The sequence below is a fragment of the Manacus candei genome, unplaced genomic scaffold (assembly GCF_025592945.1).
Source record: "Manacus candei isolate 608988 ecotype Guabito, Panama unplaced genomic scaffold, ASM2559294v1 h1tg000005l, whole genome shotgun sequence".
Taxonomy (NCBI): domain Eukaryota; kingdom Metazoa; phylum Chordata; class Aves; order Passeriformes; family Pipridae; genus Manacus; species Manacus candei.
The window spans coordinates 18,812,596-18,825,000 of NW_026138053.1; the positions used below are offsets into that span (position 1 = coordinate 18,812,596).

Genomic DNA, 12,405 nt, shown 5'->3' on the forward strand with positions numbered 1-12,405 from the left:
TCTGCTGGATCCTGTTACCTGATTTTCTTTTGTTCTGTCATTTTCCCTCTCTGATGCTTTGGCTACTTAACTCTATATGGGTAGATGTAAAGTGAAAATTAATTGTGCAGTATGAGATCAAAAGCATTAATTTGAAAGTATTAAGTGGTAATTTTCTTTTTTATTAGAAATTCAGCTTTTCTGATCTGTTTTAGCTGTATTTATTTGGCTTCAGCCTAAGCAATTTCACCACTGCTGTCTGAGATTTTGAAGGTGCTGCTTCTCTACACCTGTGTCCTCCACTTGCATCAAATTCTCTTTTGGTACTCTTATTTCTCCTGCATTTTACTCTCCTCTTCTGAGTAACTGATTTTTGACTGGTGCTTCATTTCAGTGGAATAATGTTATTATAAAGACAATTATAAAGTAATCAGCACGGGCATATCAATATTTATTGAAATACTGAAAAAAAAAATTCCATTGGTGATGAGAAACTCCTGGCAAGAACTGACATGACAATATGTATTTCACCGATACAGTAAGAGAACTTCAACTTCAACAAGTAACTCACTGCACATTCTAAGAGTTGCATGGATTTAAATCCAAGGCAGCTGCAGAACATCTGTAATACAAATAGTCAGACTTTACAGATTGTCTGTTTACAAACACAGAACAATTATAATAAACCAGCCAAAGCCAAACCCTTTGAATTTTAGTCTGCTTTTAGTAATAGATCCTGTAATCAATAAGGCAGTCAGAAAATGCCTGGTTACAAAGTAGTTAACAATTAACGCAAGCAGCGTTTTTTGGTGATTTGTTTTGTTTTGTTTGTGTACTTTGGACAATCTGATGGGATTCTTGGAACCAAAGAAAGGGGCAAATATATGTTAGTTTATCTGAAATAGTTTCCATTAAACTGAATTGTTCTTTTCTTCTACATCCTTATTTTAATTCTTCTGTCCTGTATATAGATAAGGGTGCTGTGAATAGAGTTAGCAATATTTTTTTAAGCTTTTTTCTTAGTATTCAGTGAGATTCACTGTAGCATTTCAACAGGAAAAGAAAAAGAAAAAGAGAAACTACAGAATGCAAACACTTGAAATAATGCTTTGCTTTTCTTTCAAAAAGAATGCCCACACTTATCTCGTACACGTATTTCACAGCCACCATCAATAGCCTCCTGCATTGTACTGTTAATTTAGTTTGTTTGAGGGAGAAGGCTGTTATTTAAATAATGCTTATGGCTGCCCTGTGGGATGACTGAGGGAGCTGGGCTTGGTTTGCTCGTGGTCTGTATGGAAGTACAGACGTGCTTCGATACAAGACAGGCACGGAGGAGTCACAGACACAAGGCTTTGCTGTACTGGTACCCTATGCATGGACAGAATTTTAGAGTTGATTAATACAGGCAATTAAATTAGTGTGCTTTGTACTAATGCAGATGTAATAGCTGATGTCTTTGGTATACAATGTATGAACGTTTAGACAAAAGTGAGAGAAATGCACCTTTTCAAGTTCACATGAAACAGAAAAAGATATGACTCACATAATTTACAACAGATTTAAATAAACTACAGTTAGGATTATGAAGATTTACAGACATTTAATCAATTGAATGATTTTAATTTGTAAAGACCCTTCTGTGTCCCTGAACTATGTTCCACTAACTTGAAGACATGCTACAGTAAACACATATATTTGGCTTCTTCATTCTGGCTATATCTTATATAAAGATGAAACCAAAGAAAAATAAATTAGCATCATAATTGTCTACAGTGAAAACTATCATATACAATATAAATAAACTATTCAAAAGCCAGCAATCTTTATGAAAAAAATTAAAGTATTAGGATTTTATACAGTTTCTACAAGTGATTGTGCAGCCAATAATCTCAAAAATTAAAGTCAAAATGAAATACCCCTATTGATTTTAGTGTCTCACGACATACAGTAATTAAGTACTGGTAAAATAATTACCAATTTAAAAGAAATAATAAGGAAATCACTGCTCTGCAATTTTATCACAGTTTTTTCCCCACAGGACCTAAAGAATGTAAACACTATGCTTTGCTAATGTTAGAGATTAATACTTTATTTTGAAATGTATGTTGATCTACACCTGCACAGTTACCTTTAAGGGTAAAGAAATAAGGCAAGACTTATAACTGTGGCACTACATGTTAATACTGATATCTTCATTTGGACAGAGAGAAGTGTTTGTTCTTTTCTAATATTTGTTCTGCAGCAGACTTTGGCCTACATAGACACAGCAGTATCACTCTTCTTTCTTTGTGTAAAATATGTGTATTACCTAACTTGAAAAACAGAAGGTTTCATTAGATATTGTATGTTTGAGTTGAAATTTGGTTTCCTAATTTCTGGCAATTTTAAAGATAATTTCTTAATAAGCCCCATGGCATCACCAGGTTGTACAATTCATTTGTCACTTCTTGCATCATGCAATGCATTTTTAAAAATTTTATCTTTAGCTTTTTAACATCAATATTTGGTGTCCTAATTTTTAGTTTCTTGTCAAAACCACTATCGTTTGGGATGGCTAAAATATCTTCATTTCCTTTATTTGGAAACAGCCATGAATATACAGCGGAGCCATATTTTAGCCACTGCCCTGGTTAAGTGTGTAGTTGAATTGGATAATTTATTTTGGAATATTTCCTTAGCTATTTAATAGCCAGCCAATAACAGTAGCAGAAGAGGGATACTGCCTGATAGAACAACATGAACACGTGACAAAACAAACTTCAGAACATAGTAAGAATGCCAAGCTAACTGGATAACAGACTCTTCATAGCAGTGGTCTGCAGACCTGAGAGACTGACAGTCAACACCAACCTCTGAGGATGCGGTGGCGACACTACACAGGCCAGCTCTCTCTTACAGATTGTTGAATGGATGCCACATCATTTATCACAGAAGAAGTAAGTGTTGGGTCCTTGGAAGGATGATAAAAGATGCTCCAGATGCAGTTTTGCATCTCTTATAACTGTTTTAGAAGTCCTGCTATACAGTGAAGGAATTTAGTGCACTCAAATTCCCCACTATCTTAGCTCGATGATACAGCTCAGTTTTTTCACCTAGGTTTCTTCATGTTGGCCATCAGCAGATTTAAATATACAAGGATCATTCTGTCCTTTTTCATATCGACACTGGTGATAGTATCCACTTGGTAAGTTCACTTCACTCCAGTATAAAGTCCTATATAGATTCCTTTGGGGATGCGTAGCACATGATTCACAGTTTGCAATACAAATACCCTGATACATCACTTATTTACTATTAGTATTTGATTATTATACCATTTCGCGAAGTCTTAAAACCACGTTTTAATTAGTGTTGCTCGGAGCAGTTCAGAATATGTTTGGTTTTTTTTTTTTTCCTTGAAAGCAGAAGCTCTAATGGGTATAATTTATGCCCTCTTTGCATGCAGCATTTCAATGAGAAGGTTATTACATGGCACATCCCCGTTCAGGTGTTTGTAATAGAGGTATTCTTCGGCCTGCATACTGATGGCCCGGATTTCTGGTAGTCGCAGGAGAAGCTGCCCAAATTTGTCTGTTTGCTGTGGGTAATTACACATCGTGTAGTCCAGCAGAGCAGCATTCACTTGTTCCTGAACACCTTCCACAAGCTGGAAGTTCTCAAGATTTTTGACATCTGAATGATAATAGAAAAAAAAGTCACAGTTCAGTTGCATTTTAATTCCTGTTTACGAAGGCAGTGTTTCACTAAATGGATGTATTTTTTTTTGCCTCCTGACAAAAGCATACTTCACAACCTGCTGAATATTCAGTGAACCTTTTGCCAACTTTCCTGGGAAAATGATCACAAAAGAGCTTTAGCGGAGTGTCTTGTTGAAATTCTGCATATACCTCAAATCAATTAGACACCAATGGAGTCTGAGCAAGGTCAGCTCTTTTCATAGCTTACAAAAAGAAAGGTTGAGGATTCCTAAAGTAGAGGACCATAATATATTGCTAGCAAATGAGTCCCAAGAGGGAGCCCTATCTTTAACCTAGTATGTTTCACAATTCATATAATTCTGTATTAATTTTTCTGACCCAAGGTGAAATCTGTGTCCAGGGTATGATGTAGTTAATTCTAATAAAAAGTGACAGCGTTCTTGTTTCTGTTTGACATTTTCTAAATGATTCTGAAAGCCTTTGACTTGTCTAGCCTATGTTAATGAACCATCTGGTACACTCCAGTGACTGCCAAAATAATCTTCCCTACTAAAAACTCTCTAAAATATATATTTCACTGACTAATGATCTTTATAAAATGAAATCATTGTCCTTTGGGTGGAATACCAGATAAGAGTGGTGCCCTTTAACCTGAATATGGTTTCTGAAATCCAACACTGATTTTTTTTTTTTTTGTATTGGACAGCAGGGCTTTTACATCAGCATGGCAGGTACAGTTTGTTCACTCTGCCTCTGTTTGATTATCTTCTGTTCCTATACAGCAAGTTCAAGCTCTGGAAATGCTGGTCAGAGATAAATGGCAGTACGTTATCTCCTCAGCGTTTGCTTCCTTGTGTAAAATCACTCCAGTGGCATTATTTTTGTCTGGAGAATGCAGAAGTTATTCTAAAGTTTGCAAATTAGAGTGCTGTTATAACGCTGAAAGAGTCAACTGATCAAAGTGCACTTGCTGGCAGAACTTGTTTTGGTTGGTGCTTGATCATTTTTACCATCAGTAGAGTACCGTAACAGTTTCTTGTAATACCAAAGCATGCTGCTACTGGGCATAACTATGCTGCTAATTCACTTTGAGTAAAGACAAATCTGTTCTATGGATGTTCTTGGAGCACAGGAGGTGCGGAGTTTGGCAGAATTTGGTTCATTGTAAATGCCAGCCTTTGATTGTAGGGGAAGTGAGTGTTTTCCTTTGCAAAACAGGAACACACGTTAGTCCCCCAATCTATAAGGAGCCTGGGAGGCTGTGTAAACTGGGTCTCACTGCACCTTTTCCTAGAAGTACTTTAAACAGAGCAAATATTGGTTCCTGCACATAACTGTGTGCTGGGACATGAGGGAAATGGTCGGAGGAGGCAAACATTGTCTTTGGGACAAGAGGATAGGAAAGATGCCAACGATTGCAGTGGCAGCCTGTGGCAGCACGCACAGCCTCCAGAGCCCCAGGCTTTGAGCAGGAGCCCCTCTGGAATGTGCTGGCTGCTGGCTGCGCTTCAGGTTCCCTCTTGCACGAGCGGGGGCGAGTGTTTCCTGCTGTGGTTGTTACTGCCTGCCTCTTTCCTGTCCCAGTTTCACTGTGGAAATAAAGCAAGTGGCTCCCGGACTTGTGCTGCTTGTTTGGGAACTGTAGACACGACATCCACCTAAATTCTGCTAGCTGGCTTAAGGAACTCACTAGTAATACTTAAATTATGTTGCCTGTCCAACAAGAATCGTCTGAACTTCGCATTATCCCGAGCAAAGAGAACTGGAAACTTCAAAGCTGCTATGCCTGGTCCCTTAGCTATTCAAACTCATTTATCCAAAGTCTTTTTGCCAGTGTCTCTGGAGATCTTTGGATAATCATGTTTTCATGTATTACACTGGACATTTTCTCACACAAAATATAGCTGCTTATTATTTTACATACCTACAGAAATCTCCCAAGGTATTTTGTAGCTAGGGTAACCTGGTTTAAAAATTGGGTGTTCTAAGCATATTTTTATGAAGTTAAGAAAGAAACAGTATCAACTACCACAATTAATTTAAAAAGGTTGTTTCAGATGCAAAATGCAATCATGAATGAATTGGTAGAACATAAGAAATTCTCCCAGAAAACAGGGACTATGCTGGAAATTAAACTGTGTTAAACAGCAAGATAAAATGTATGATGATTTCAGAATCAGTATTTTGAACCTTTTTTCCTCTGTTAAAAATAACTTTAAACATCAGGAAGTTTTAGAAACTGTTATCTGATTCAACCTCCTTTAAATTCAAGGGACATCTTTCTGTTGCTGTCTGAGTCCTACTGTGTATTAAATTGTCCTGGCTTCTTGGAAAATCAGGTTCATTATTATTTTTATGTTTTTGCATGGATCATATATTTATTGAAAAATCACAAAATAAATTTTTACAGAGATTAAGAAGAAACAAAGTCTGAGAACCGCAAAATTTCCATGTTTTTCTACAAAAATGGTGAATTTAATGTATGTTTTTAGAGATGCATTCTGTTTTCAGCTGTATTGATACCATGCTCAAAGTCAAGAAGAAACATAATATTTTATATTACATTACTCCCAAACACAGGATCAGTGGCTTTTGGCAGTAGGTGTACCTGTGAGCTGTACAGGTGTTCCTGTACGCCTGTCAGCTACTTGGCCTGGCTGAATTCCATGGAAGTTGCAGAACTACAGGGGAAGGTCTGTGTTGTTTTTCTTTTTTCATCTCAGTGGAAAGTTCTTTAAATACTCATATGTGGCAACATAAGCACTGAAGTCAGATATAAAAACAGGTTGATACTAACATTAAACAAAAAGTAGTTCTAGGGCTCTTCTATACCACATTCAGCCTGAAGAAATACTTTTAATGTCTTTCCTCTAAACAAATTTGTGATGAGGCTCAGTGCTTCTAAACAAGATGTTATTATTTAACCAGTAAAACCATGTAGAGATTTTCCTGACTTTCTATACTGAATCAGATACAGTCTGTGTGACTACAGTTTAGGACTGTGAATTATCACACAATTCATCTGTGTGTAGATCTCTCCAGAACTGCAATTATAATAGTGGGGATGTAGATGCAACCTGACGATTAGTTATGCATTTTGGAGTGAGCCTTCATGAAGTGACCAAGATCTCTGGATATGACTTTTGATAAGTGCTCTCATCTCACGTGCGTTAACGATAAATGCTGAAATAAAGCAAATGAGGCAGTCCAGACAGAGAGAGAAGTCAAAGGATATGTGCTGAGAGTACTGTGTGAGCTCCCCTGTCATCTCTCAAGCTCTTCAATGATATTTTGTATATCGCCAAAATAGGTTTACTGAACACATAGTTGCAATAACAATTATGTCATTCTTTCTGCGGGCGAATCACAAACTCTAGCTATACTAAAGATGAGTAATAACAAAGGAAAACATGAATATTAAGTTATTTCCAGTAACTTCAAGTTATGCAGGTAGAACAAGAAATGGTACAGTTTTCATTTCTGATGCTTAGTGCTAGCTAATAGTGATATAAATGAGATTAATAACTTTGGTTTTTAAGTAGATGGTTTTCCTGCGGTTTGGGTTTGGTTTTGTTGTCAGTGTTTATTATGTAATGCTGGCTAGACAGGCATGATTTAGTTTTTCAAGTATTTCCTTTGACTGCTAATGAGTTAACTTGGTGAGACATCAAGCAATGCGGGTGGAACTTGGCTGAAGGCAGTGGTGTACAATGAGCACAAAATCTGCTACTGATGTGTACAGCACAACAGTCTTCTATGTTTTCATATAATTCTTCATTCCTGTCTGCTTTTTAAAATTGGAATGCCTCTTATCAATCTTTACATCGATTAGTAACAATTTAAAGTACATATGTTTAAGCTTAATGCAAGAAATAATTTTCTGAGGTTCAGACGCTTGTAAATTAAATGAGTAGGAGTAGGTCCCCCCCTCCCACCCACACACCCTTTAAATCCTAGCAGCTAGAAAAATTGTTTTGTGTTGCTACAGTAAGTATCAGTCTCTTAGCTCTTCTACTTTATTCACTCAGGGACTAATTACCAACTTTTTACATGAAACAGCCTTACTGTGAGCTCACAGTGGGGCGCGCATCTTTTTCTATCCTTATTGAAAAGTAAACCCTTAGGTCTTCTGGAATATATTATATGTTTTACAAGAAATAGCAATTGCTTTTCTGTCAAACAAAGAATTTTTGTTCTCTATAGCTTACTTTTGACGATTAAGACAAAACCAGTATTATAGCATGTCATGGTCTGCTCTGCAGTCACAGTAAAGATCTGCCAGTATTCCCAGATATCCCCCCATTTTGATTATTTTCTACATCTGCCATAAAGCTGTGCATTAAGCTGAAACTGCATACAACATTCAACCCGAGGAGAACACTTTTGCATATTTTCCCCCAAAATGGGTCTGGTCTTTAGAGGGGGAATATTTAGGTTTCAGAGAGATTTTCTCCCTCTCATATTCCAAACATGAAATACTTAAAATTTGGTGGTGTACTAATCTATAGAGAGTTTCTCTTTGGTCTGGGAATTTTGAAAAGAAAAATGAAACAGAATGAGAGATTTAAATTTGAAAAATAGCAACTCCTTAGGAACAGCATAAATATTTCCCACAAAAAGACAGTTAAATTTTACTGCTCATGTCTTTTATTGGATATGTTTCTACACGAAGCAATGAAGAGACGTGAACGCAGACAGCTCAGCTGCCTGTCTGCAAGGATGAAATAAGGTTGTATTTAGGCCTCTCCATGGGGAGGGGGATTTCTCACTTTCACAAGGCTGGAAGCAGTCTTACGGATACTCCAGGCAATAGGACTTGATACCAGCCCAGGCCTGAGCTTTCTCGCCCCGAACAGGCTGATGAGCCCCATCATTTAGGGACTTTACTAAAACCCAACTGGCCCCAACATTTAGCAGCTCTTTGGAATGGCTGATTAGCTTGTAGATAAAACATGACTTCTTCCAAACTCTAGAGAGGGTGGTTTTGGCCTTCAGGTTTGCCTGTTTTTTCCAGCCATGCTACAGGGCCTAAGAAGCAGTACTGCCTCTGCCTAGAACGTTCTGCTTCATCAGGAAGAGACAACGTGGCTCCTCACGAAGTTGGGGTTCCCCTCAGGGGCTTTAGTGTGAGGCCAATTCCCATTTGACCTTGAAGATGGAATATGCTAATTACGATGAAGGTTTTTACCCCAGAGTAGTTCAAAAAAAGGGAATTAACCAGGACCGAGGTAATGTTACCAAACCTTCCTCTATTCAAACACAGTTTTTTACTATTTTTTTCCCTACTTTCTGCCATCCCTGCAAAATCTCTGGGTTACAGGGCTTAAAACACAGGTAGATTTTTGACACGTGCTAAAAATACTTTTGAAGGCAAAAGTAGTAATGGTTGATAAAGTGCCAGTCTCTGAATATTACCCACAGTTCTCCTTCATTGAAACTAATGGCAACAACAGCGGTTCCACACAGCACATCTGTCATGGAGGCAGATGCATGTCATTCGACAGCTAAGCCTTCTTGACAGTCAAAATGCCATAATGAAGGAAGATTTATGGTAAAGATAAGCTCCTTACTGCAAAATTCCCCTCAATTTTATTACAGCGGGATTGTGCTGAATATTATTCACTTTGAATTCACGGGAAACAATTCTTGATAGATGTTTCTTAATCAGCGATAAGCCACTATGTTTAGCACTTTGCAAACCTTGAAAAACCTTAACATTATAACAACAGAAACCACTTTTCTTAAGACTCCCAAGTCCAAACTAAATGTGTAGAAAACTTTTCCTTCCCTTTTTGGGCAGGGATTAAGCTATCTCTAACAGTGCAACAGTTGACCTCTGTTTATTAGGGTCGTAAAGTAATTTTCATTTTCAGTTGAACATAACATCTGCTAATGGGCACATTGTTTAGAAATTATTGATTAAATTCTGCTATAGCAAAGTATTTCATTCATGCCAAATATATTGGGCAAAATTATATCTATTTTTAAAGTGAGAATAAGATGCTTATGAGAGAACAAGCTGTAATTCTTAGTCTTGATCCTATTTCATCTCTTCAGTTTTTGATCTTGATGGACCTCTTGTTTCTTTCAGAACAACTCAGACGCAACCAAAACACTCTGATATTGTTTTATAGCAGTAGGCTTCTTTCTAATGCCATTTAGAATATTGTAGCCTATTTTTCTGTTCAAAAAAGATTGCAAATGATAGATTCTGACTGAAAAGCTCCTGATGTCTATTAAGAACCATGCTTATTGACTTTTGTGAGTAATTTTATAACTGCTTTTGCTACTGTTATCTCTGCAGTGGAAAGAGAGACATGGGGAAATAAGGTGGATTCCTTTCCTTGTGCGACTGTGGAAGTATGTTACTACATTTCAGTTGTTTCTTTTCTTACAGTCCTTGTAAAGACAAAGGGCAAAGCTTAATTTGATTTCTTTAATCTTTATGACTGGTGTAATTACTGAGTCATCACTCAGGAAAATAAAACAGCTTGACTTTCAACAGCTCAGGCTGAATTTACTGTCTTGAAAGTTAAACAAACAAACAAAATCTGCACTCACTTCTTGTCCTGACACCCCAGGAACCCACATCCTTATTACATGCAAATGAGGCATAAGTGATATGGTGGTCATTAAAACACAATAAAACAAGATCCTGCTAGGCCTCTTTGATGGAAGAGTTGCTCACAGGTCCTGGCCCAAAGTCCACAGCCAGCTACACCCTTAAATACAAAGTCCAGAGTTTCTCACTGAAACTCAGAAGGGAAAAGCATGACCAGGTCCAGCCACACAGTCAAGGGTATGAAGAGCCACTTGGGATGAAACTATGGCCCAGCCCAGGAGATGCCAGGACATTCCACAGACCACAGTACCAATAGTGGTTCCACTGCTGGCACTTCATCTTGGCCATGCCTAAACTTCAGTACCACCTCACTTTCTTTCACTTTCTCAAGCTTTTTCCATGCTAGGAGTTTTTCCCCTACTGAAGTCCAAGACTGGCTCCTGCTTTGGGCCAGCAATGAAACATGTTCCTTGTCTCTTGCTCATCTGGGACTGAGGGCAGCCCATCTATTGCCCGAAGGTTTATTGTGTAGGTATTTTAATCTGTGTTTAAGCATTCACTGACAGGATTACGTTCCATGTAGGAGAGTAGCTGCTTTATTTAAAGACACAACAGAGGAACGGGAATTTGAAGAGCAGTTCCTCTGTTGTGTCTTCAAGGAAATTCCCCAAACCACTGGAGTGTCCCACCATGCCAGTGGGTGGTCTTAGCTATTGCTTGCTACAGGCTGTTTTCAGTGAAGGTGTGCTCCAGTCTTTGGGTTGAAGTGCGCTGCTGGTGCACTGAAAAAATGAACTCTAGATGATTAAACCCATATTTATAGCCTGCCTTTGTAGGCTGGTGGTAAGGGAACCTGCCTGGGCTGACATGGCTTTCTGGTTCCTGCTTCCAGATTTGTTTTTGTATTTGACTAGTGACTGCTTAAGGTAAATGACAGATCAATCCTAGAAAAAAAAGTCTCGATCTAAGTATCTCTTTTTCAGGAAAAAAATGTGTAACCACTATTCTGTGGAGCCATGGTCATATTTATATGCCAGCATGGTCATATTTATATGCCAGCACGTGTTGATACTGGGGCAGAAGTGATTTAGCAAGGGTCTCACAGACAAACTGAGAAAGAAAGTGAGTCAAAACTCAATTTTTCCCCCCCAAACTCCTCACCCAATCCCAGGGTCATATTGTATTTCTGGGCTAGAAATGTCTTTGAATATTCAGTTAAAATAAGCACATATAAGAAAGCTAATGTGCTAATTATCATGCCATCAGTAAGCATTATCATGCTTACACATATATATGCCTAAATGCAAGCATATCTACCAGCCAGAGCACTTGTATCACATTTGATAAAAGCAGAAATTAGGCCTCTGATAAGGGTTAAAAAAATTACAATAAATAATAAATTTATTGAACCAAAGGGTTTCCCCAGTAAATTTCTGAAACATCACTTTAATCTTCAATAGCACACAGGATTGTTGGTGTTTTAAGGGAACTGGCTCTCAATGCCTACAATTTGTAGGGTGTGAATAGTTTAAGATGTCATAAATATTTATGAAGTTCCTGGGAATGGTGATAGGGACATCATACAAAGTCCTTGAAGTTATGAACTGAGGCAGAAGGGGCGTTATATGCAACTTGCAATAATAGACAGCATGGTATAATGCTAAGAGGAGCAAGAAACAATATATTATTTAGCTGAGAAGCTGAATATTTAGAAAATAAGGAAAGGAAATTTTATAGAGATTTGCTTTTACCTAGAAAAAAAATTGCTCTGCTTTTGCTTAGACATTTGTAACTTTTCTAAATGTTTGGATTTATTGCTCTGATGAGAACCTTGCATATTATCTGTCCCTTCCCGTTCTATCCCTCTCCTGCTACTCAAGTACTGTTTAAAATAGGAACAATGGACCAGATTAATCTCAGAGGTATTTCTACTGCTGCTACTAGAACTACACCAAGGGGTGATACAGTCTGAAAAGAAGAAATATAAATATTTTCTGGAAAAATATAGAATATAAATTTCTGCTGAGGTTAAAATACAGAAATGCAGCTGCCACTGAAACCCCTTTGAGTAGCAGGCTGTATCCTTTTATAAAGCCCATCTGTCTCTGCAGAGTATAAAAAATGCATGATCATAAAAAGCAGTACTCCTTAGGGGAAAAATCT

General features: G+C 37.7%; 1 protein-coding gene across 4 annotated transcripts in view; it reads right to left on the minus strand.

The window, feature by feature from the left end:
* Positions 1-409: 409 nt before the first annotated feature.
* NR5A2 (nuclear receptor subfamily 5 group A member 2) overlaps positions 410-12,405 on the minus strand; it is an 88,602-nt gene continuing 76,606 nt past the window's right edge. For all 4 annotated transcript variants that reach the window (XM_051808332.1, XM_051808312.1, XM_051808322.1 and 1 more), the window contains one exon: positions 410-3,654. In XM_051808332.1, coding sequence (XP_051664292.1) covers positions 3,407-3,654 — 248 coding nt within the window. In that variant the 3' untranslated portion in view covers positions 410-3,406. The remainder of the gene's footprint in view (positions 3,655-12,405) is intronic.